At 38.6% G+C, this 20,123-nt stretch overlaps 3 protein-coding genes and 1 long non-coding RNA gene across 6 annotated transcripts; all 4 read left to right on the plus strand.

Annotated features, from left to right (window-relative positions):
- Positions 1–2,885: 2,885 nt before the first annotated feature.
- Positions 2,886–4,879, plus strand: LOC148690577 (uncharacterized). Its single transcript, XM_088685200.1, has 6 exons — positions 2,886–3,011; positions 3,107–3,184; positions 3,295–3,403; positions 3,504–3,666; positions 3,768–3,841; positions 4,775–4,879. Exons 1-4 carry the CDS (start codon positions 2,996–2,998, stop codon positions 3,604–3,606), a joined length of 306 nt encoding a protein of 101 aa, XP_088541326.1. The 5' UTR covers positions 2,886–2,995; the 3' UTR covers positions 3,607–3,666; positions 3,768–3,841; positions 4,775–4,879.
- A 2,490-nt stretch (positions 4,880–7,369) lies between these two features.
- Positions 7,370–10,915, plus strand: LOC137737172 (UBP1-associated protein 2A). Of its 3 annotated transcripts, none has more exons than XM_068476574.2 (2): positions 7,370–9,105; positions 10,147–10,373. In XM_068476574.2, the coding sequence occupies exon 1, from the start codon at positions 7,604–7,606 to the stop codon at positions 9,092–9,094; it is 1,491 nt and encodes a 496-aa protein (XP_068332675.1). In that variant the 5' UTR covers positions 7,370–7,603; the 3' UTR covers positions 9,095–9,105; positions 10,147–10,373. The 3 variants fall into 3 exon arrangements, with proteins under 3 accessions (XP_068332675.1, XP_088541631.1, XP_088541632.1); XM_088685505.1 differs by lacking the exon at positions 10,147–10,373 and adding an exon at positions 10,694–10,915 and having other exon boundaries at positions 7,451–9,105; XM_088685506.1 differs by lacking the exon at positions 10,147–10,373 and adding an exon at positions 10,705–10,915 and having other exon boundaries at positions 7,463–9,105.
- A 301-nt stretch (positions 10,916–11,216) lies between these two features.
- LOC148690578 (uncharacterized) lies at positions 11,217–12,619 on the plus strand. The gene is made up of 2 exons (XR_015956552.1): positions 11,217–12,185; positions 12,301–12,619. It is a non-coding gene; the product is annotated as an uncharacterized LOC148690578 (long non-coding RNA).
- A 2,209-nt stretch (positions 12,620–14,828) lies between these two features.
- On the plus strand, positions 14,829–19,267 carry ABCF5 (general control non-repressible 5). The gene is made up of 9 exons (XM_068475456.2): positions 14,829–15,927; positions 16,269–16,610; positions 17,125–17,265; positions 17,392–17,571; positions 17,703–17,858; positions 18,091–18,192; positions 18,292–18,420; positions 18,838–18,942; positions 19,035–19,267. The coding sequence occupies exons 1-9, from the start codon at positions 14,890–14,892 to the stop codon at positions 19,128–19,130; spliced, it is 2,289 nt and encodes a 762-aa protein (XP_068331557.2). The 5' UTR covers positions 14,829–14,889; the 3' UTR covers positions 19,131–19,267.
- Positions 19,268–20,123: the final 856 nt, after the last annotated feature.

The raw sequence follows: 20,123 nt of genomic DNA on the forward strand, positions 1-20,123 counted from the left end.
GAAATCGAACTAAAACTGAAACATTAAGTATGAGCATTGGTATGAAACGTTGGTTGGTTCTGTATGACCGAACCGAATTAAATAGGTATGATTTTAATTTTAATTTTAGTTTTATATGAAACGTTGGTTAGTTCTGTATGTCCTTCTCTCTCTCGCTCGAGTTTGGTTCCAGTTTCGCTCGAGTTGAGTGGCAATCTGTCGTTCGACTTTCTATTTTTCTCCTCTGACAGTTGCATTGCACAAGGTAAGAAATTGCACCTTCATTTATCAACTTTGATTTCGAATTTGATGTGGGATTCTGAAATTGGGGATTGGAATTTTGAAATATTGATTTTGATTTTGAATTAAAATAAGGGATTCTGATATGAAATACGTTTTGGGATTTTGATTTTAAAAATGTGTTTGGGATTCTAATTTCAGAATTTTTTATTATGATTTCGATATGGGTCTCTGAAATTAAGGATTAGAGTTTCGAAATTTTGATTTTGGTTTTGAAATAAAATTAGGGATTTTGATATGAAATATGTGTTAGGATTCTGATTTCTATTAAACTTAGACCATCTCCAACCGAATGGTCCAGAGGGCCGAAAATTGTCCGAAAACCGTCTCCAACCGAGGGATAGGCTAAATGAATGGCCATCTTCAGCCAACCCGCTGCCTAGCCCATTTTGTTTTTTTTGTTTTTTTTTTTTTTTTTTTTGGTCTTTCAACCTATTTTAGGGCTTTCAGGCCCCTTTAGGTTTAGGGTTTATGAACTTTTTTGGTTCCAGCCCACTTTTTTTTTTTTTTTTTTCAATAGCCCACTTTTTTTTTTTGGACCTTTTTTTTTTTTTTTTTTTTCTAATTTTTTCCTACACCATTTCTCACATATTTTTCACCATTCCATACGGTAGCCTTTTGGCTTTCGGTTGGAGATGATTTTTTGTGACAGGGCTAAAACGAGCCCTCTGGCCATTTGGCCCTTAGTTAGAGATGGAGGCAAATATAGCCATGTACTGTTCATTAAAATATTAATATTTTGGAGGGCCTGAGGGCTAGTTTTAACCCTCTGGCCAGCCTTCGGTTGGAGATGGCCTTAGGGATTCTGATTGGGTCATTTTGGTATTGTCGAATTTCAAAAAAACCAAACAGTCGGTTCGATTTCAATTATTTTCCTCTTTCCCAAACCTGTTATTCCTACCATATTTTATATCACATTTCTATATCATCTTAGGTGGCATCTGATGTGGACAACCACATCATTTGAAAATTTTGTAAAACCTAAGGAATGATGGAGAAAGAGTTCTCGTATACCACAATCATCATTTAATTAACTAGTTTTTCTTAATTATTAGTTTATTAAATAATGAACTAAATTTAAAATTCTAAATAATTCAAAAGATGTGGCTATCCACATTAAATTCCGCCTAAGATGATATGAAAATATGATACAAAAAAATGGTATGAATAACATTACTCTTTCAGTTCGGTTTTCGAACTGACCATTAACCGAACCGAACCACCCTTGCTTGTATGGCTTTGCTTTGGAAGTTTTGGCCATCGCTTAGATGTGCATGTGCATGTGCGTTGCTTTTTTTATATTTATTTATTTGTTTTATTAATTTTCTGTGGAACGAAACTATTTTCATTAGAAAAATTTTAACTCTATATTTGAAAAGACATCTACATGACATCAAATATACTAATTGTAAAAGTAACAATCTATCAACTAGTATTACATTTTAGTAATATTCTTTTGTACTTATAAGTGAGAGATTTCATGTTCGATTCATATGAATGACGATGACGTATTATATTTATATTGAGTTCGATACCTAGTTAGTGGCTAACTCATTGTGTAACCAAACTCAATCCCTTCTTTCTTTAGGGTCTAATATCTTTATATTAAAAAAAAAAAAAAATCTTAAAAAGGAAAATCTACCTACATCACCAAATATAAGGGAACTTTAACGAAAAACTCTCGGTACTGTTCACTTTAATGAAAAATCACATTCTTACACTAAAAAGTCAATCTTGGTACTATTCACTTTACCCTTTATTTTGTCCTTATCATTAAAACTCAAAGTTTTCAAGCATTTTTCATTGGTTTTCCTTTTAAACATAATTCAAAGGCCCGTGAATTTATCAAATCTTGCCATGGAAAACCTGTACAACAATTGACGAATGAACTCGAACTTGGTTTCCTATAACGCTCCAACTTGGAGCTTAAGCTTAACCTAAAAATGTATTAGAACAGGCAAAAATAATTTAGAAAATTCTGGAGCTGACATTTGGACTTTTATCTACTATTGCCTAGAATGCCTCATTAAATTGGCGAGACCCCACATTTGTTCTACGCGTAGTTTAACCACTTAGAAAACCCGTTGTCTACAACTTCTTTAAGTTTCTTTGCTCATGGCAAAGAGAAAAGGTAAGGGAATTAAAGGTAGAATTACTACCTAATTCCTATCTTTAAGCTTTCCTCATTGAAGACAAGTTCCTTTACATAAGGAAGCCCCCTCACATCGAATCAAGGATTCTCCAAGATAATCCTTAGAATATTATGAACTAGATTTAATAATATCTACAAGGATTATACTAGTCATGGCACAATTACAACTCCATTCATCGTATGACACAATTTTAGCATCTGGACGACACATGACATGGAAATTCCTACATGCCCATGCTCCCTATAACTGTCACAACTCGTCCCGGAATTTTAATTCCGAGGACGTGAAGTTATGAAAATGCCCTTAAACGGGACTAAGGGGCGTAAAATATGTTGTAACTTGATGATTTGGGAATTGGGTAGGATCCCACCTCCCTCAAATCTCTCCCTCATTCCCGTACCTTGTCTCTCTCTCTCTCTCTCCTCCCTCACAAATCTCTCATTCTCTGTCAGTTCTCTCCCTCTCTCATTCGAACTCACACGGACCACCCACAAACCACCCTAAAACTATACCAACGAAGGATCTAAGACCACCATCGTACTCCTGAGGACCACACGAACACAATGGTACCAATTTCAGGTGAGTTTCACTTCAGAAAACATGGATTTCAATTTCACTGTGCGTGTGCACTGTTCATGCACACGTAAAACTTGATGTTTTCTGGGATTTTGAAGCTTGTAGGAAGCTTGGTGAGGTCCTAAGGAAGCTCGGAGTGCTTCGTTTGAAGGATTTGGACGTCGGGATCACGAACTGTAAGTCCGGCCAAATTTTCGTATTTTTGGAAAAGTTTGATTCCGTTGTTTTTAGGTCCTAAAACTAGTCCAACGTGGTAGATTATGATTAGGGCTTCATTTTGGTATAGATTACGTGAAAAATGGACGTAAGAACAAGGAGAACGACAAGTTCAAAGTTTGGCCGGAGCTTTCGGGGCTTTTTCCGGCGAATCCACGGCGAGTTAGGGGTCGAGGAAGGTATGGATGTGTTCGTCTCGTCAATACCTTCATTTTGATATATAGTACGTCGAAAATGGTTAAGAAATGAAGAAGTTATGACACTTTGAAGTTTACCCAGAAATTCCGGCAAAACACCCACCGCCGGCGAAACCAGTCCGGCGACGCGAGGAAGAAGACGCGCGCGTGGGCAGCGCGTGAACAGGGCGCGTGGGGGCGCGTGAGAGCTCCAAATTGAGTTCTGAAAATTGTCACGCGTTCGTGACGTCGTGTAGATCACCGTGGTATATTCATACACCCAAATTGAGCAACGTATGAGAAAGTTATGGACGAATGTTTGGTGTATGTGCGTTAAATAACGTCAATTTGGTTACTTTTTGTATAGGTGAAAATATTACAGAAGAAGAATGTAACCAATCTAGGGGAGGCTCAGGGACCTATGAGACGTCGATGTGATCAGTGAGTGGGCAGTTATTTTTCAGTATATATATATATACGTATGCTTGACGTATTTTAAAAGAAATACGAATTAAATATCCTGTCATATATGCATCATATTTTAATATGTGCATTACCATAATTATGCATACTGTTGCATGGTGCTGAGGAGGCCCAGGTAAGCTACATTTCAAATACATTTGATATACGTATGAAATACGTTTGGAATACGATTGAAATACTATCATCACATGCATTAGTAGCGGCATACATTTATATATGTGTATTTGGTGCTGTGGACGCACAGGTAAGTGCCAGGTAAGTGGTATTCATGTTTGTATGCAATAGTAGTTTGAGATGCTTAGAGAGCTCATAATCTGTACCCCCGGTGTTAGTGCTCCCGCCCAAAGTTGGGGCATAGCCTTCACGTGTATGTTCACCCGCACCGCATGCTCGCCTTGGATCCAAGTTAGGTGCAAGCCTGTCGTACAGACCACATTAGGTGGTTCCGACTTGTAGGTGACCCGCGATTTATCGCCCAGCTTCACATGATCGTAGCACTAGAGCATACATATATATATTACACCAGCCTGTCGTACAGACCACGTTAGGTGGTTCCGACTCGTGTGCAGATTCAGATGTTGAGTTGAGATTGGAGCTCTATATGCAGCCGTACAGGTCACGTTAGGTGACTCCCGGCTGCCAGATTATATGTTATTGATGTGAATTATGCTTGAGCATTTACATTTATTATGAGATTCTAATGTGGCATATTCTCAAGCATGAATGGCATATTTTGGAGCATGATTGGCATATCTATACATACGTATATATGTTTATTTTCTGGAAAGTATACTTGTTTTACGGCGAGGGGTTAATATATTTAAAGAGAAAAGAAAGTTCTGAATAAGTTTGTTTTGCTGACCCACTCAATTTTGTTTTGCGCCCCTCCAGGTTCAAGAATTGCAAAGGTGTGGTGACTACGAGGAAATTCAACGGAGTTCTGACAGAATGGACCAAATGAGGACTCACCTTCGGGTGTTTCATCTTAGAATTTGTATATTTTAAAGCTTCCGAACTGTGCAAATGGTTACGTCACTCTCACGTGACGACCAGCATGCCCTCCTTCGGGACGGGGTGTGTCAATAACTGCCCCATTCTACATACTTCTCAAGTAAGTTGAAGTTGACTCTCTATAACTCAACCCTAAATCTCACCCTCTTTTCAAAGAATTTGACTTAAAAATTAGAGGTTCATTGGCCATTTACCCCCCTCTCAGGCGCGTAGTTCTTGGTCTTAACCAAATATGTTTAATTTGATTTCTAGGTACAATTTCGTCAAGTTTAAAGAAGATGGATTTTGCTATTACAAATTGGTTCTTTCATTGAAAGCTTGATTTAATTCTCAAAGAAGCAATCACAATTCATTTCTGAATTTCTACTCTTTTGGAATTTCTCTAATGTGCCCAATCTCCGAATATTTTAATTCCTTGATGCGTTTACCCTAGAGGGAGGAATAATGGTCAAAAATTTTGATCCACAACAAACAGCGTTGTTGTGTACATGACATTGATCGGACAATGGAGTTAACAAAGAGGCCCTACCTCGGCCTTGCAGCAAGGGCGACTACCTCTTTTTGTAGGCCTTTGTCACGCCATGGATCCCGGGTAAGTGAAAAAATAAACCCCGCCTCGGCTTTGCAGCAAGGGCGACAACCTCTTAGGATGATTGGCTATGTTATCTTAGATTTCCTTCTAGATAGCCTCCGATTTAATTGAGATTACTCTCCCTACAAGAACTCTGAAGGTCTCTATAAATACTTAGCTTGGGCATTTATTTCTTTAATCAATCACAACTAAAGATACATCTCTCTAATATGATATTCTCTACAAGATTGCGATTCATCATCTTCTCCACAAGAGTCATATTTTCACATATACGCCGCTGTCTATAAGTAGACACGTTCATGGAAAGCCCATTTACTTAACGTCTCGCTATAAGCTATTCGTCAAGGATGGTTTATGATGTTGTGCACATCACACCATTCTTTATTAAAACTACACCAGTGGTTTGGTTCTCCTTATCGAAGATATATAGGCAATCCAACCTAGATTCAACCACACCCCTAGTCAACCCCATCATTCCTTTGCCGGTGATCATGGGTAATTCCAGTTTATTCACGCCTCTGTTTGTGGATGTGCGCAAATTTGTTTCCAACACTTCTCGTTGGGTTCTTTTTTTTGTTTATGAAATTAGAGAGAGATTGAATAATACCAATATGTAGCCAAGATTCCTTCATGATTTGTTGGTTATTTGAATTTCTCAATGGTTGTTAGTTTTATGGCTCTAAAAGAGCAGCAATTGAAAGGGAAAATTGGATGAAAGAGTCACTTGATACTTTTCCTATGTTTTCTAACTGGTCGACCTAAGACTTTAGTTGAAGGCTCATTAATTGATTTGCCCCTTGAAACTAGCTTTGTCTCACTTTATCGCCTAGAACTATCATTTTCATCTCATTTGATCTCAGTTCACCTTTTCACTTAACCCCTAATTTGTTTCCCCAACATTTCTCGCCACAATTTACATGTGGCATGGTAGATATGTGGTGATCAACCAATATTCCCATGTAAGTGCCACGTCACCAAGCATATGGCTTATCTCTGTCTGTGTTAAAATTGAAATACCTGTACTACCTTTTACCTTAACGTCTATTTGACAGAATGGACGAAAATGTATGAACTAAGACTAAATAAACAAATCACCACAGGTGGCCCTATGGTTACCGATAAATTACAGACCTGTATTCCACATGACATATCATGGGTTAGGTTTCTGGCGCTAGTGAATCACACAATGGTGGCCAGAGGGAAGCCAAAGCACCTTTATAAGTCTTCTCGGTTCCCGGGAATGGTAGACTACCATCATCGAATCCATCCAAAGCCAACACTCCAACCACCATGAATCGCTAAATAACCACCCATCTTGTCTCTCTTCGAAAAAATTTCACTCGCACGGCCTCCCACTTACCATCGAATTTCACATCATCTCTCCAGCGATCCGTCGACATTGTGTTGCTCTCCACACCTTCCACTCCCCTGTGCTAGCGTTGACCTCATATGACCTGAATCTGAGTCATATATGCATCTACCACCTTTATAGCAGCCAACCCTGGGGAAGCGATTGGATTAGCGGGGGCGTTTTGGGCGTGCGGCTGGGCTACTTCTACCGATTTGCACCTATTTTTAATCTAAACTTTTATTTTATTTTATTTAAACCTTCTTTTTTAAATAGGGTTTTAATATTTAAAATAAAATATTTAATAATAAATTAACAGAGGTAACCATGTTGGTTAACGATTTAAAACACAAAATACTAAATTAACCAAATTAAAGACACGGAAATTAAATGACCGAACATGTAAAACACAGAGAACATTTTGACGTTGAAATCTTAAAAAACCCCCTAACCATTGAAGCCTTAAAAAACCCAAAACCAGTAAAACCTCACGCCTCCTTTAATATATAAGATATAAGATAAAGATACCTAGACTAGATTACGTGTTGGTTGAATAAGAGGTGTAGAATGTTAGCCAGAAATACGAAAGTGCCCCTAACCTAAAGAGATTGGACGATATCTTTATCCTGTCTGTCTCTCTCTCTCTCTCGATTCCCAATCAGTTCCTGCGTGCCTGTGTTTTCACTCGGGCGCCGCAGCAGCTCCTCAAAGAAACCCTAACCCTAACCCCCAAATCCCTCTATCCGCGACGCCCTGCTCCCCTCCTATAATGGCGAAAAAGAGAAAGCTCAGCTCCACCGAGCCCTCCGAACCCTCCAAAAAGCAACAACAGGTCGTTGAGGAACCCAAACCCCAAATTGAACCAGCACAGGAAGTAGTCGAAGAGGAAGATGAAGAAGTCGAAGAAGAGGAGGAGGAGGAAGAGCCGGAAGAAGACAAGGAAGATGAAGGAGCCGACGAAGAGGAAGAGGAAGAAGAGGAGGACGAAGAGGAGCCGGGCGCTGAGTATAAGGAAACCTATAACGTAACCACGACCTCCATCTCAGCGGCTTCGGATCAGGCCGGTGCCGGTGACGACGACGAGGAGCCGATCCAGAATCTTCTAGAACCATTCACCAAGGAACAGCTCATCGCCCTGCTCCGCGAAGCTGCCGATAATCACGGCGACGTGGCGGATCGGATCCGGAAGGTTGCGGATGAGGACCCAATCCACCGCAAGATCTTCGTCCACGGTCTCGGATGGGACACCAACGCCGAAACCCTAACTGGCGTTTTTAGGGAATACGGTGAGATTGAGGATTGCAAGGCTGTTTGCGATAAGGTCTCTGGTAAGTCCAAGGGTTACGGTTTCATTCTCTTTAAGACTCGTTCTGGGGCCCGAAAAGCCCTACAGCAGCCCCAGAAGAAGATCGGTAATCGGACGACTGCATGCCAGCTGGCGGCAATTGGCCCTGGCCCGGCCCCTAATGCCGCTGCTGGACCTATGGCGGCCCAGGCGGCTCAGTCCCAGCCGATGTCGGAGTACACGCAGAGGAAGATCTATGTGAGCAATGTTGGGGCAGACTTGGATATCCAGAAGCTGCTTATGTTCTTTTCTAGGTTTGGAGAAGTTGAGGACGGGCCACTAGGGCTCGATAAGCTGACGGGGAGGCCTAAAGGGTTTTGCTTGTTTGTGTACAAGTCGGCAGAGAGTGCGAAGAGGGCTCTGGAAGAGCCACACAAGAATTTTGAGGGCCATATTTTGCATTGCCAGAAGGCTATTGACGGTCCAAAGCCGGGCAAGTCTCAGCACCAGCACCAGAACCAGCACCACCACAAGTCACATAATTCCAAGTTTCAGAGGAATGAGAATCCAGGTTATGCAGGTGGAGCTGCATCAGGAATGGGGCATTTGATGGCGCCTGCTAGTGGAGGGATTGGATTTAATCAGGGGGCTCCTGCAGCCCAGGCGTTTAACCCGGCAATTGGGCAGGCACTGACTGCTTTGCTTGCAACACAGGGAGCTGGCTTGGGGTTGACAAATCTTTTGGGGACGTTTGGATCTGCTCCAAATGTGAACCCAGGTGTTCCTGGTGCAGGACATGTGATACAGGGTGGATATGGGAATCAGGCAAGTATTAGTCCTGGGATGATGGGAAGCTATGGAAATCAAGGTGCAATGCAAGGTGGCTACCCTAACCCGCAGTTAGGGCAAGGTGGTTCAGGAAGAGGGCAGCATGGCGTTGGGCAATCTGGTGGCGCTCCATACATGGGGCATTAGGTGCCCTTGAGGTATAACAAATTCGCTCTTTTACTTGGTAATTTGAGTCATTCTCATCCAAAATGATAACAAGTCACTCCTATACTTACTCCTTTTTGGTAGATGGCAGTAAATTTGGCATTTAGATTGATTTTCAAGAACCAAATAAGTGACTTTTCAAAAGCCTATAAATCCCTCCACTATGTAAGGTCTTGTTAATATTGTCTAGCTGCCGCTGAATCTCTTATCTGGGAGTCAGCACAAACCAAAATTGAAAATTTGGGGTGGGTTAATTTCAACCCATTGGTATTTTCCGGTTTCTTCTAGACCATACAGATAATTTTCTCTTGCCTTCTTTTGAATTGAACATCTTGGGCTTGCCCTTCTTGAACTATTTGATAGTGTCTATTACTTGCTTGATATGTTGGCTTTCAAATCTATTGCAATTCTAGTTCTGTCAAATATTACAGAATTTCAGGGTAAAGAGTCACTAATGAGAATACCTTGTTTCGTGGAAGGTGGTTTTTGGCATGCCACTATATAGATCCTTAGGTTTTTGCATAGATCCTGCTATATGTTCTCTTTTTGACATGTATTGTGTCACGTATACGTTCTATCAGTCGGAGTATCTACTATTGAGGTTTAATGCAAATGCTGACGTTTACTTTGTGCTCCATTAAACCAATCCAAAGTCCAAACATACGGATGTCGAGCTTGTACTCATGTTTAACCATTCTAAAACCTACAAAATGAATGCTCATGAGTTCTAAAGCTTATTTTTATTGAGTGGTGCATTATTTGAACAATGTCTTTAGAATTGTTTGACCATTTGAAGGCTCCTTTTTTACCAAGCTCCTAATAATGGATCTCTCCAGATTTGTTATATTTATGTATTGTGAATCACCTGAGTTTTTTGCAGCAAGTTCATATTGGCATTCCATGTGTAATTTAAATGTTGAGACCGGTTCGCCTTTGGAACTTGAAATCTAACTTGTATGCCCTTTAAAGGTATCTTGGGTGCTAAAACCTTCTCTTTTGAAATTATTTTTCACATTTTTTTATTAAATGTGCAGATCCCACATAGGTGCATCAGTCTTTTTGTACTGGTCTGCTGATTCTTCTGAAGTTTAAAAGGAGCTGATGGTTACTACAAAGAGCAGAATCTTAAAACTATTAAATTATATTTCTGTTTTTCTCTCCCTTTCTGTTTTCGCGTTCTTCAAAGTACTGTAGCTTTTAATTTGACTTGTTTGATCAAGAGTTTGAGAAATTACTTATAAATCTATCTGTATTTTATGGAGTCAGCGGGGTTGGACAAAATTACTTTTTTAAATTCCCAAATCCTACGGATTAAATGAACTTGATAATGTAGTTTTTTTTTTTGAACTGCTCATTGTTTACTTTGTTTATCGGTGCTCTTCATTGTTTTTCTTGGTTTTGCATAATTTGTTTTTAATCTATGGCTTCGTAAATTGGAAATTTTAAATTGTTTTTGTGAGTTGGAAACTGGTACTGAATGGCGCTCTGTGAGTTGTGATGTGTCGTTTGAAACGTTTGGGCACCATCAGATCTTAGACTTTTCTCTTAAAGATGGTAACATGATTCAATTGTTTAATGCAGTCCTTTGGCAGGTATACGTGATGCAGGTTCTGCGGCAATAAGTACTACTACGATTACTACTAGCTACATACACAATCTTTACAATAGAAGTGTCTTGATTTAAAAAACTTGTCAGACGTCGATTGATTTTTTTTTATTGAGAATTTCTGTTTTTTTTTTGAAATTTTGATGTCCCCGTTTCTTAAGAATAGTTAAAACTATAAGAAGTATGCGTTTGTGATATACCATCTTTACAATAGAAGTGTCTTGATTTAAAAAAAAAAAAGAAAAAGAAATTGTCAGATGTCGATGGATTTTTTTGATTGAGTAATTTTCATGAAATTTTGATATCCCAGTTTCTGAAGAATGGTTAAACTAAGAAGGATGCGTTTGTGATGAAGTTTTTCTGGAAGCTATGTTTTCTTTGGAACCGAGTCACCTTGAGAGTTACTGACTGAAATTCTAATACTTGAATAGCAGTTTTTTGATATGAGACTCTGACTTGTTAATGGTTTTTCATTGAATTGAAAATTAGTTTTTGACCAATGTGTTATAAAACTGGAACCATTTTCTAACGGTAGACTAATTTATGTATTGTTTAATCCTTTAGAGTTTTGAATTAGGATTTGTGATCTGTTTCAAGTGAATGTTTCTAGTATATTTGTTGGTCGTGTCACCGTGGGTATAGAGCTTGGAGCTTGGAGCTGGTCATGTGGTTTTATCTTCATCGATTGAAACCATTAACATCATCGTAATACCCATGAGCGAAACAAAGTTCCGTGGACCTCAGTATTGGTGATACCTCCTCAGGGACCAATTGATAGGCTTCATGGGAGGAAGGTAAAAAATTGCACGAGGTAATTGAAGGCTTCATATATATTACTATACTTTAGCCCCCATTGATGGCCTTTTTAAAGCTCTGCCGAGCCTAATGAGGAGGGTTTGATCCGTGGATCGCCTGTAATTGTGAAGATGGTAACACCCTTGACTGCCAATGCGAATTCTCTGATTTGAGATTTGTGATCCCACGGGTCAAGTGTAATTGTGAAGACGGTACCTATGACTGTTGATGCCAATTCTCTGAATTGAGATTTGTAATCGTCTCTCCTTTCTTGCCATGGAGAGTGGAGAACAAATGATATATGTGTTGGTCAAATGACCGAAGCAGGCGGCACTGCCCAGTGCCCACATGGGAAGTCCAACTGCCCCCCTTCCCTTCCTCTACCCCCTCCTCTCTAGAAAGCTCCCACCTTCCCCTGCTCACCCTCAATTGTCTCCTCGGCTCGCCATTTTCAGAGTCGGTGTGATGCGTCCTCGGTGTTCATCGCCGCTTCTCTGACTCACCCTCTCTCCTCTTACATTGCCTTTTCATACCCAAGCCTTCATCTCCCCCACCCCTTCCCTCTTCCTTCCTCATAATCCGTCCCTAGCCCAATGTCTGCTCGGATTTGTGAGCTTCGACTGAAATGGATGCCATATCCATTTTCCTTCCTTAGTGACCCTCCACCCATTGGTATGTTGGAATTCTCTCAAGGGCAAGCTTTTTGTGGCTTCGGCTAAAGTAAAGGGATTTTACATACCCCTTTAGCTCACCCTCCATTTGCTACTGTGTTTGATTATATTTGCAGGAGTTGGTGAACATGATTTGGATCCGATGGCTGTCTATTGGTTCGGCGTTTCCGATAACAAAATCTGGTTGTGGTGTGCTTTTTGGTTGCGGGCTTGTAATTTTTGTGTTGCAATGTCTTGATTGAACTCACCACTAGATTGTTTTCTCTAGTGTTGGTGCCTTAGTGGCTGCTGGCAAGGTTGTAGTGGCCGCCGCGACGGTTGTGTTTTGCATTTTTGGAGGATAGGAATTAAAGTTTTAGTTTTTGTTTGTTTGCTTATTGGGCTGAGCTTTTGTGAAGATGAATTTCCAAATGTGTTATTGGTTGCTTTGCTTTCCTTTGGACGGCCTCGTGAACCCTTTCTTATGCTTAATGAATGTTACTTTCCGACCCAAAAAAAAATCCCCCCACTTCCAATTTCATTGATAAGACTCGGACAAGAAAAAGGAAAATTATAAATAAATAAATAAAAGAGGCATTAAGAATTTTCTAAAATTGAATTTTAAATATAAAAAATGACATTGATGATGTGGTAGAAATTAACACACAAATTAAACTTTGTATAGATTATGCGATTGTAGTATGAGTAAGTAAGGATTGTTCTATTCCAAGAATTATAAGGAGTGTTAATTAACACAAATTAAACTTATAAACCTAAAAACTAATTAAACTGATAACAAAACAGTGATTGGGGGATTTTGGACGAATTTAATTAAAACAAAGTAATTGGCAACAAATAAATTAAGTTGTGAATGAAATGTGAATGAAATGATAGTTAAAGGATTCTTCTACACACATAAAACATATGCATACAAATCGATTTCTAGTTGTTATTTCTATAAACCATGAATGATAATGCTGCAAACTAATCGTGAGCAGCACTAATTAACTCACATATTTTCCTAAGTTCATTGAATTGGACTCAGCAACGGAACTAAATTATTCTTCTGAAGTTCCCTAACTATGAAAAGCATGACAGAGATACATCTCGAAGATCATCAAGTTCTGTGAAAATCACAAGCATTGACGAAGTATTCGTAACTATGAAATGCATGATACTCCTGTCAAGAATTTACGTAACTCAATCATGACTAATGACTTTTACTACTTACAAATATAAGTTTATAATGATCAGGTGAAATTCCCTTATGTTCTAGCATTAAATTCCTGCATGCAAACTAAGTATGCATCATTAATAAACATACAAGAATAAGTTCTCTTTAAGGCAGATAAGTAAATCACATTTATGTTTTATGAAACAATAACTAGATGTAATCAATTTATATAAAATATATGATCATGGCTTCGAATTCACCTCTAGCTAAAAAGAAAATTAGTTACATATGTTCATCATAACTGAAAAGAAATCTAAAATAAACATTGAAACTCAAAACAAAGAGAGAAAAAACTCAAAAAACTCTAGAAACTTTAATGGATGAAAGGATTAAGCGTTTTGAGTGTTGGAATGTGATTATGATTCTTCATTGCAACCGGAGATAAGATATGATAAGATAGGATAAGATAATGTTTCAGTCCAACTAGGATTCCTCTTTCTTGTGCAATTCCTTGCTTCCTAGCCTCAACTATAATTTCTCCAGAATTTAGCACACGTTTAACACCTAAAACACCAAAAACGTCCAACCCATATGCTATCCACGCACGCTATCCAGTCCAAGTTTAAAACTGCTCCAAATTGCTCGATTTGATCTCTAATTGTCACAAGTGACCCTTTAACATAATGGTGAAAAGATGTTGAGCCCTTACAATATGGCGTAGGTTCGAACCTCATTGGTAATTAATCTAACATCTAGTCTAACAAAATCTATTATTTGTTAAAAAAAAAAAAAAAAAAAAAACTCTAATTGTCAACTTTATCAATTGAACCTACAATAAAACGAAAATAACTTAAATTATTATAATAAATAGAAATTAATCAAGTAGATGTAAAGAAATAAAATAACAAAATTGCATAAAAATGTTTGTATCAATTAAGAATTTTCTAAAATTCAATTTTAGTAGTAGAATAACGACGTGTTTTGAGGGCAATCCTCACATGATTTACAGGTGGCCTTAGATGATAGGATGGGAGGCTATCAATTTCTCTGAAGAATCTGCCCTTGCGGAATGTGTAATTGTGTACCACTCAAAACTTTCTGTTGCAGCCGCGCGCGTTATCGTTATGTTCAATTTTTATGCGGCTCCAGTATTTCTCATGTTTGTTTTTCTTGACTTCTTACTTTTTATGGGTCCACAATACAAAATCTACACTTGCTACCACAAACGAAAGAACAAACGACATTGTAGAAAACAACGAGATGGGTGGTTGTGTTTCATACAAATGACAATGGCGGTGAGATTAAATTTCCAGATAAAATTTATAAAATAAATAGTATGTTACGGATAGAAAGTAAATACGTTTATCAATGCTTGAGTAATAATTCAACCGTCAATTTTTATTTCATTTAATTTATAAAATTTTGATTACAAATTTAATTTCTATAGCATCATTCGCCATCATTTGTTCTGCGTAGAAGTATATTTCACACAAAAAAGTGACACGGGTAAAATTCCTGACCACTCAACACAAGAGAAGGGAATGGAGGAAGTATGAATTTCATTGTACGGGCATTTAAAACGCCACAAATTTCATTTTTCTATCTTGTTATAATTCATGGTCTGAGTCTGAGACTTGCAGCAAACCGAGAGAGACTCTACCCACCAAAACCAACCATGGAATTGAGCTCTAAGCTCCACCGCCTCCACCTCCGCTCCGCCTTCATCAGCGGCTCATCCCCTTTCGACGCTCGCGCCACCGTTCTCCCTCCCCGGCTCCGCTCCCTTTCTAATCGGATAGCTTCTCAATCACTTAGAGATAGCAACAACACTAACTCCATCAAAACCACTAGTCATCTACAGAAATCCACAACCCCAATTCCTAAATTTGCAACCCCCTTATCGGCGGTGGCTCTTGAAACATCCGTCGCCGAAACCACCGCCAGTGACGACGATGTCGAGTCTTTGTTCTCGGATAATTCCAAGAACGAATCTCAGAACAGACGTGGTAAAAGGAATTCGAATAATTCCGGGGCTTCCAGTATTTCTTCTGGTGTGAAGCTCGAAAATGTCCGAAAGAGCTACAAGGGCGTCACGGTGTTGAAAGATGTCACTTGGGAAGTCAAAAGGGGAGATAAGGTTGGATTGGTGGGTGTAAATGGAGCAGGAAAAACTACCCAAATGAGAATTATCGCCGGTTTAGAAGAACCCGATTCCGGCAATGTCATAAAGGCGAAACCCAACATGAAGATCGCGTTTTTGAGCCAGGAATTCGAGGTTTCGTTGAGTAGGACGGTCAAGGAGGAGTTTATGAGTGCGTTTAAAGAGGAAATGGAAGTGGCTGGGAAGTTGGAGCAGGTGCAAAAGGCGTTGGAGAGTTCCGTTAACGATTTGGAGTTGATGGGAAGGCTTTTGGATGAGTTCGATAAGCTTCAGAATCGGGCGCAGGCGGCTGACTTGGATATGGTGGATTCAAAGATTAATAAGCTGATGCCGGAACTCGGTTTTGCTCCAGAGGATACTGATAGATTGGTGGCATCCTTTAGCAGTGGTTGGCAGATGAGGATGTCGCTTGGGAAGATTTTACTTCAGGTATATTAACATATATCCTACCAATATCGTACATTTTGTTTTGGGTTATCTCTGTTGGCGATGTAGAAAACTGAATTATAACATTTATTATTGCTTGACGTATGCAACAATGTTTTATTACCGCAAATGGTGCGATGAAAAATTGTATGCAGGGAAAATTGCGAACTTGAATTTCTGTATAGCGAGATGCTGTCCCCAACAAATATTTGTTTCATACAACATTTAGCATTTGTTTTTCACAGAACATTTGTTTTCTGCCAATAGGCGTATCACGTTTAATGTATCTTAGAATATGAATTGGTTTAGTTGTTGTTCATGGCGCGATGTTTTTTTATCTTCAGGATCCAGATTTACTACTCTTGGATGAGCCTACAAATCACCTTGACCTTGACACAATTGAGTGGCTCGAGGATTATCTGAATCGGCAAGATGTGCCAATGGTTATAATATCTCATGACAGAGCATTTCTAGATCAGTTATGTACAAAAATAGTGGAAACAGATATGGGTGTCTCCAGGACATACGAGGGAAATTACTCTCAGTATATTCTGGCAAAGGCGGCATGGATTGAAACCCAAAATGCTGCTTGGGAGAAGCAACAGAAGGAAATCGAGCAGACAAAAGACTTGATACACAGGCTGGGAGCTGGAGCTAATTCTGGCCGTGCTTCTTCTGCTGAAAAGGTAAACTGAGGTTTACTGGACTAGAAATTTGTGCTGTGCAATTCTAAAAGGAACTAAATAAACCCATCTAACCTGAACAGTCAGTTACGGTTGGAATTTGTTGCTTCATTTTCTCAATTTAACAAAATGCAACTTAATTGCTTTAAACCTTTTCTTTTCAGTCACGAAAATTTAAGAGTGGTGAGAAATATTCTTTCCAAAAACAAATCGTTTCACTGACTTTTTTGTCAGTAGGCTTGTAGTCTGTCTCATTCAATGGTTCTTGCCAAACTGCACTTATACATTTTTGAGCCAAACAAACTAAATGTTGCATAAATTCTTGTAATTTAAATTTCTATACCTATTAATGCTTGTTATGATACTCAATAGAAATGTAAAACAGATATGATTGGTGGATATATCTGTTTGATGATTATAATTATTTTATTTTGTCATTCTATGTATTGCTCTCTATGGTGGTATTTAATCACATCACTTCCCACTTATCTTACATTCTTTTATTTCTCAAAAACAGAAGCTGGAGAAACTTCAGGAAGACGATCTAGTTGAAAGGCCGTTCCAGAGGAAACAAATGAAGATCAGGTTTCCTGAGCGGGGACGAAGTGGAAGATTTGTTGCAACGATTAAGAATCTGGAATTTGGCTTTGGGGATAAGGTGGGTGGACATACGTTGCTAATAATAAGAAGGGCTACTTTAAACTCTTCACCTGCAAATTTTATTTTTTGTTGAAGAGAAATAAGACAAATTGTATATATTACATCAATCCGTGTTTTGTACCAGGTCCTATTTAACAGGGCAAATCTTACGATTGAAAGGGGGGAGAAAATTGCCATTATTGGCCCAAATGGATGTGGAAAGAGTACGTTGCTGAAACTAATAATGGGTTTACAAAAGCCAATAGCAGGAGAAGTTGAGATTGGGGAGCATAATGTCCTACCAAACTATTTTGAGCAAAATCAGGTGTGTTAGTGTTTCCTTTGATTTAAGGAATACCACGGCAATTCTAGGTTTCGTCACATAAATTTTTATTTCTGTTTCTCAGAACTTTTTTTTTCTTTTTCTGCATTTGACCTATATCCATGTCTTTTTAGGCCGAGGCACTTGATTTAAATAAGACAGTGCTTGAGACAGTAGAAGAAGCTGCAGAGGACTGGAGACTTGATGATATAAAGGGTCTCCTTGGGCGTTGTAATTTCAAATCTGATATGCTTGACAGAAAGGTTTCCCTGTTGAGTGGTGGCGAGAAGGTAAATTTAATAGGCTTGCAAATGAATTTTGTCAGTTCTTTGTACATGTATTTTGTGCTTCCTTTATATCTTTTCCTTCCAGTGAGGTATTGGCTATAATGCGTGTGAAGGTCTGAATTTGTTTTTGTTTATCATTCGTTCCATGTTGAGAAGCCTACATAATACGTGGACTTACACATGTCAAGGTGAGGTGAGGTGAGGATTTTAACAGTTTGTCTTTCACTTTTGTTAGGCACGCCTTGCCTTTTGCAAGTTCATGGTAAAGCCGTCAACTCTGCTAGTTCTGGATGAACCAACAAATCACTTGGATATTCCTTCAAAAGAGATGCTTGAGGTAAGTCTCTCACATTTTTCCTTCCATTCTATGCAATGAGTATTTTGCATTACTTCGGCTTCCCTTACCTATAATATTGTCCCTAATTGTTTCTTTCAGGAGGCAATAACAGAGTACAAGGGCACTGTCATCACAGTTTCTCATGATCGATACTTCATAAAGCAAATAGTTAATAGAGTAGTGGAAGTTAAAGATTGCAAGTTGCAAAATTATGCAGGAGATTACAATGTAAGCACTTTCTTGATCCTCTATGTATTGGCTTAAAAGTGTAGTGTTTGGATTATTCTGGTTTCATTTAATAGTTTCGAAAAAAGAAAATGAGCTAGATTTAAAATTATCTCATTATCTCGAGCTGACCCTTAACCAAATGATGATTCAGGAAATATTTTAAGTTTGTATAACCAACAAATTGATGACTCCCGGGTTGTAGGATGGTTATAGAACATGTTATCATGTGGAAACAAGGGATCCTTTCACTTAATCCCATCTTTCATTCGCAATTTCAGAAGACAGAAAAGTTAGTGCCCATAACATTAGCAGTCGTGATCACATTTGTAGAGTCAAGGGTTCATTAAAAAAATTAAATCAGTTATCCAGTTGCTTATTTGATCAGTGATTCTGACCATGAGGTTTTATGACGCGCAGTATTATCTAGAGAAGAATCTTGATGCTAGAGAAAGAGAGCTTGAGCGTGAGGCCGAGATCGAAGAAAAGGCTCCTAAAGTGAAGGCAAAGTCAAAGATGTCTAAGGTAAGCATCCTTCCATGATGAAACCTGAGAAATTGAAGTGTTTTAGTGCAGCAATCTGAGCCGTCGCTTAATCCACTCGTTTTCCACTGCAGGCTGAGAAGGAAGCTCGGAAGAAGCAAAAGATGCAGGCATTTCAGCAAGCAAAGGCCAAATCAAAAGGAACAAAGAATGCCAAGAGATGGAATTAAGTGAAACCTCGGAGCATCATCGAACATTGTTCATTATTGTCAAGCTAATTTTAGAGATGAAGCGGGCTTTCCCAGTGTATGTATATAACAGTAAACATTATTATTAACAGGATTACGTTTACAGGTTTGTTTCGAAACAATTACGGTGCAACAGAAATCCTTGTACACGAAGCTCGAGCGCTATGTTCAGTAATGGCAAAAAGATGCAATTACGGTGCAACAGAAATCCCTGTTCCTTATTTTAGGACTCAAGAATACAATACTTACCTAGTGAAAGTGGAAGGATAGAACAAAGATTGTACTCTCAACAGAAGCAATAACCTTCAACTTGAACAGAATAAGGATTTTCTCATTCATTTCTACGTGTAATGTAGTGAACAGTCTTATCCAAGCCAATTCTCTCTATCAAACGAGGCTTGCCTATACTGGAATTGGATTGGGCAATAATTAGCAAACAGGAGCTACACCAAATAAGAAAAAAGAAGAAGAATGTAAATATTAAATTGAGGGATCACAAAAGTTAGAGAAGGAAAAGAAACACAAAGATCCTTGGGGGAAACATTTTTTGGCAAAGGAAATGAAAACTAGTTAGGGTTAGAGAGTCAAACTGATAATGTGTTATAAATAGGCAAAAGTAAGAGAGAGATAACCTTTGCTAAAAATCGAAGTGGAATAGGAGCAATATATCACATTGTATATTTTCGTAACTGTATCAGACAATGGATGCAGGTAAAGAGTGGGGAGTTCACTTTTGATCTTCTTGTTGTATTGAGAATATAAACATACCTCTATATATAAAGGTTTTGATCCGATGTAACTTTACATGCATAATGAAAACTTTTCACCTCCCTTAAACTTTTTTCATCCAAAACTTTCAATGGTTGTCATCAAAATTTATTTTGATTTGCTTCCTCGTACAATCATATATTTCACAACATTTTCAACAATTTTAATTAAAACATTGCTGTAAAATCGAAAAGATGAAAGGAGATG

The sequence above is a fragment of the Pyrus communis genome, chromosome 15 (assembly GCF_041283825.1).
Source record: "Pyrus communis isolate YQ-2024b chromosome 15, ASM4128382v1, whole genome shotgun sequence".
NCBI lineage: Eukaryota > Viridiplantae > Streptophyta > Magnoliopsida > Rosales > Rosaceae > Pyrus > Pyrus communis.